Raw genomic sequence first — 4,039 nt, forward strand, 5'->3', positions numbered from 1 at the left:
TATATATATATATATATATATATATATATATATATATATATATATATGTGTGTGTGTGTGTATATATATGTATATATCAGATGGATGTGTTATAATACTGTTCTACACATACAATAACAGCCATACCAACAATCCAACATACATGTATGGATATATATATAAACTGTGTACGTGTGTCTTTTTGTCCACCACCACTGCTTGGTAACTGGAGTTGGAGTGTTTACATTTCTATAACCTAACAGTTCAGCAAAAGAGACTGATGGAATAAGTACTGAAGTTGATTCGTTTGACTAAAAGATTCTTCAAGGTGGTGCCCCAGCATGGCCACAGTCTAATTAACTGAAACAAGTAAAAGAAGTTATATATGGCGCAGGAGTGGCTGTGTGGTAAGTAGCTTGCTTACCAACCACATGGTTCCGGGTTCAGTCCCACTGCGTGGCACCTTGGGCAAGTGTCTTCTACTATAGCCTCGGGCTGACCAAAGCCTTGTGAGTGGATTTGGTAGACGGAAACTGAAAGAAGCCTGTCGTATATATATATATATATATATGTTTGTGTGTCTGTGTTTGTCCCCCCACCATCGCTTGACAACTGATGCTGGTGTGTTTACGTCCCCATAACTTAGCGGTTCGGCAAAAAGAGACCAATAGAATAAGTACTAGGCTTACAAAGAATAAGTCCTGGGGTCGATTTGCTTCGACTAAAGGCGGTGCTCCAGCATGTCCGCAGTCAAATGACTTAAACAAGTAAAAGAGTATGTGTGTGTGTTAACTCCAATATATGTTAATTTATGTGAGAATAAACATGTCTTGCTTTCCAATATAGTTTTGTTCCTTTGATCAACAGTACACGTCACCAGATTTGGAAAGTAATAAAATTAATCCTAAATTTATCTTATTGCATTTAAGCCTGCTAAGTGTACAATGAACTGACCAAATAAAACCACAGTCTGGGAATATTTTCAGATGCTTTCCCTCCAATGTTTTTAACTTTTTCACAAAGACAGGACTACATTAAGACTGTTGTGTACTGAGTGAGCAAGACAATGTTTTTGTCGTCTAGGATACCAGCCTATTGTTGGTTGACCTCTCTCTCACAGGTCCTTGTAGTTATTCTATTCTCTACAATTATATATAGACCAATAAACCAAGCCACATATTAATATGGCTTTTTGTTGATATGAAAACATGTTTGAACTGGATTTTATCACAATGCCAATGAACTGCTAGTCCAGTAGTTGATCTGTTCAGTTGCTTCATATCAACCATAGTTCATGCTTTGAAGAACCATTTTAAAAATTCTGCCATGTCTTTCATTAAATATTGAAAATAACAAAACGTCTGGAAATATTTTGTTAAGTGTCAAGCTTTGTCACGGATGAATTGATGTTTGGAACATGACTTAACAAAAAGTTCTTACACAGAATTATTTTAACCCTTTAGCATTTAGATTACTCTTTGATATATGATGCTTATTTATTCACATTGTTTTGAATTTATTTTGCATTATATCACAGCTTCTAGACTTCGAAGATGTGACTGTTTATTTTTAGAATGACATTGTAAGGTAGGTGTGAAAGGCCAGATCTGTCCAGTTTGAACATAGAACAGTTAGAATATTTGGGCCTGATATCGCTAGTTTAAATGATAGAGGGCTAAGGGCTTATGATTTAAGAGCATTTGGAAACACATCGATGGAACCAAGATGGTATTATGTTGGTTTAGATTAAAAGGAGTTAAATACTTCTTTCTGGATCACAGATGAGGGAACATTTCATTAATCATTAAGTGCATGTTGTTGGTAACCATTATAGTGTGTCAATTGAGACAGAAAAATGATAGAAGTCCACTTACAGGGTCTGAGCCATATATCTCTTACTTACTTCCATATGGTATTCATCTAACACCTTTTTGAGCGTGGCTGTTGCCAGTACCGTGTGACTGGCCCTCGTGCCAGTGGCACGTAAAAGCACCCATTACACTCTCGGAGTGGTTGGCGTTAGGAAGGGCATCCAGCTGTAGAAACTCTGCCAAATCAGATTGGAGCCTGGCGTAGCCTCTTCTGGCTTGCCAGTCCTCAGTCAAATCGTCCAACCCATGCTAGCATGGAAAGCGGACGTTAAACGACGACGATGATGATGATGATTTCCATATGGTATTCATCTATCAATTCCACTTAACTACAAAGTAATACTTGGCCTGGGGCTATAGTAGCAGATACTTTCCCAAGATGCAGTAATGGCCAGCTCTCTAGTTTTCAGTAACACTGTCACTGAACGAAAGATAAAAAAAAACTGGTATTAAATCCTGGCTATGGATCTGTTTCTTTCCCTCATTTGTGTTTAAAATGTCTAATGTCATCATTGTTATTTTTAATATTTTCAGTATGGGGTCAGTGTTCTCACTGCTTCCATATCCACTGCATAGTGAAATGGCTCAACTCACAACAGGTCCACCAATTGTGTCCTATGTGTCGACAGGAATGGAAGTTCAAAGAATGAATGAGACTGGTTTTAGCAGAACTTTTGATTTATTGAACCTCCAAGAAAAATCTTATCTGAAGATTTGCAAAAGAATTTTTTTGTTCTTTTTTTTTTTTTTTAAGTCTTTCAGTTTTCAATCAAACATATAATGCCGATGGAGGAACTCTAAAATTACAAATATCAGAAGAATTTTAGTGGAATTAACAGTTTTACTGAAATAATTTCTGTCAATCATTTTTCACATCATCTTTTCCATCAAATCTTTATTTATTATTTACTTTTTATTTTGCATTTTTTTTTCTTTCTTCTCTTCACATTGTTATAAAATGTTTTAAAATAATATGGAAGAAATATTTTTGAGAGATTTTTCCAATAAAAATCCAACCTGGAACTTCTTGAAACCAATCTTCATTAGTCTCATCATTTCATTAATTTACATTTTTTACTCTTACTATATCAGCTTCTATTTATCTTGGTCTTCTATTAGTTCCTTTGAGGTCATGTTTAACCATATTTTGGCCAACTTCTGCCTTCCTTAACCCTTTCAATACCAACCTGGCCGAAACTGCCTCTGGCCCTGTAGTACAAATGTCTTGTTTTCATAAGTTTTGAATTAAAATCTTCCACCAAACCGTAATCATAATTTATGTTCCTGACACTAGCATAATGATAACTAACTTATTTTACTAAATTCTTTGTCATATTTAAAATAATTGAAAGAAACACAAAGCATCTCAAAATAAATACAGTAAGAAAAGGGTTAAGTTCGGTTGCCAAGAATACATCATCGAGTCATTCAACTGGGCTCATTATAACAACTCTAGTACGTATTTTATTGAGTCAAACTCAGAAGAATGACAGGTAAAGTGAACTACAGCAGGAATTGATCTCAGAACTTGAAGAGACATAACCAAATACCATTGTCTTTTGTTGTTGCTCGACCAATTCCTCCATCTACTATATTGAAAACTTTCACAATGCAAAGCTCTATTTCCTTCAATGTTGGTATAAATCAACTTATCAAATATCATGGTAGATCGTTATTGGTAGATTTCCAAGTCAAAACCCAAGTGTTATCGGCAATAGAGACCTTACTATAAATCTATGCCTATAAACAATAACAAGGTTTGGCATAATATATTTAATTTCATTTAAATAAAAGAGAAAACTACTGCACTAAGCCTTTCAAAATACATGTGTATCATCGTTTAATGTCTGCCTGCCATGCTAGCATGGGTAATATATGTGTGTGTGTGTGTGTGTATATATATATATATATATATATATATATGTATGTATGTATATATGGAAAAAAAAGTCAAGGTAGAAAATGCTAAAATAATTTTATAAAAAATATTTCAGTACTGGTTTCAGTCACTGAGACTTTTTCAACTGTAAGCATGGAAAACAATTCAATTTTGGAAAAATTAAAAGAAAAGTTTTTTAAAAGAATATTTGCATAGTATTCAAATACAAGGAGCATTTTCCTAGTTTCTGTCTCTCCTGTTTACTCGTACGACCTCGAACCCACAAGAGAGACAGAGACAAGCAGAAACA

General features: G+C 34.6%; 1 protein-coding gene across 1 annotated transcript in view; it reads left to right on the forward strand.

Annotated features, from left to right (window-relative positions):
* Positions 1-2,887, forward strand: part of LOC106871719 (anaphase-promoting complex subunit 11) — an 8,376-nt gene extending 5,489 nt beyond the window's left edge. The window contains exon 3 of the mRNA XM_014918330.2: positions 2,385-2,887. Within this exon, the coding sequence (XP_014773816.1) occupies positions 2,385-2,500 (116 nt within the window). The 3' untranslated portion in view covers positions 2,501-2,887. The remainder of the gene's footprint in view (positions 1-2,384) is intronic.
* The last annotated feature ends 1,152 nt before the right edge of the window (positions 2,888-4,039 follow it).

The sequence above is a fragment of the Octopus bimaculoides genome, chromosome 15 (genome assembly GCF_001194135.2).
Source record: "Octopus bimaculoides isolate UCB-OBI-ISO-001 chromosome 15, ASM119413v2, whole genome shotgun sequence".
Lineage (NCBI taxonomy): Eukaryota > Metazoa > Mollusca > Cephalopoda > Octopoda > Octopodidae > Octopus > Octopus bimaculoides.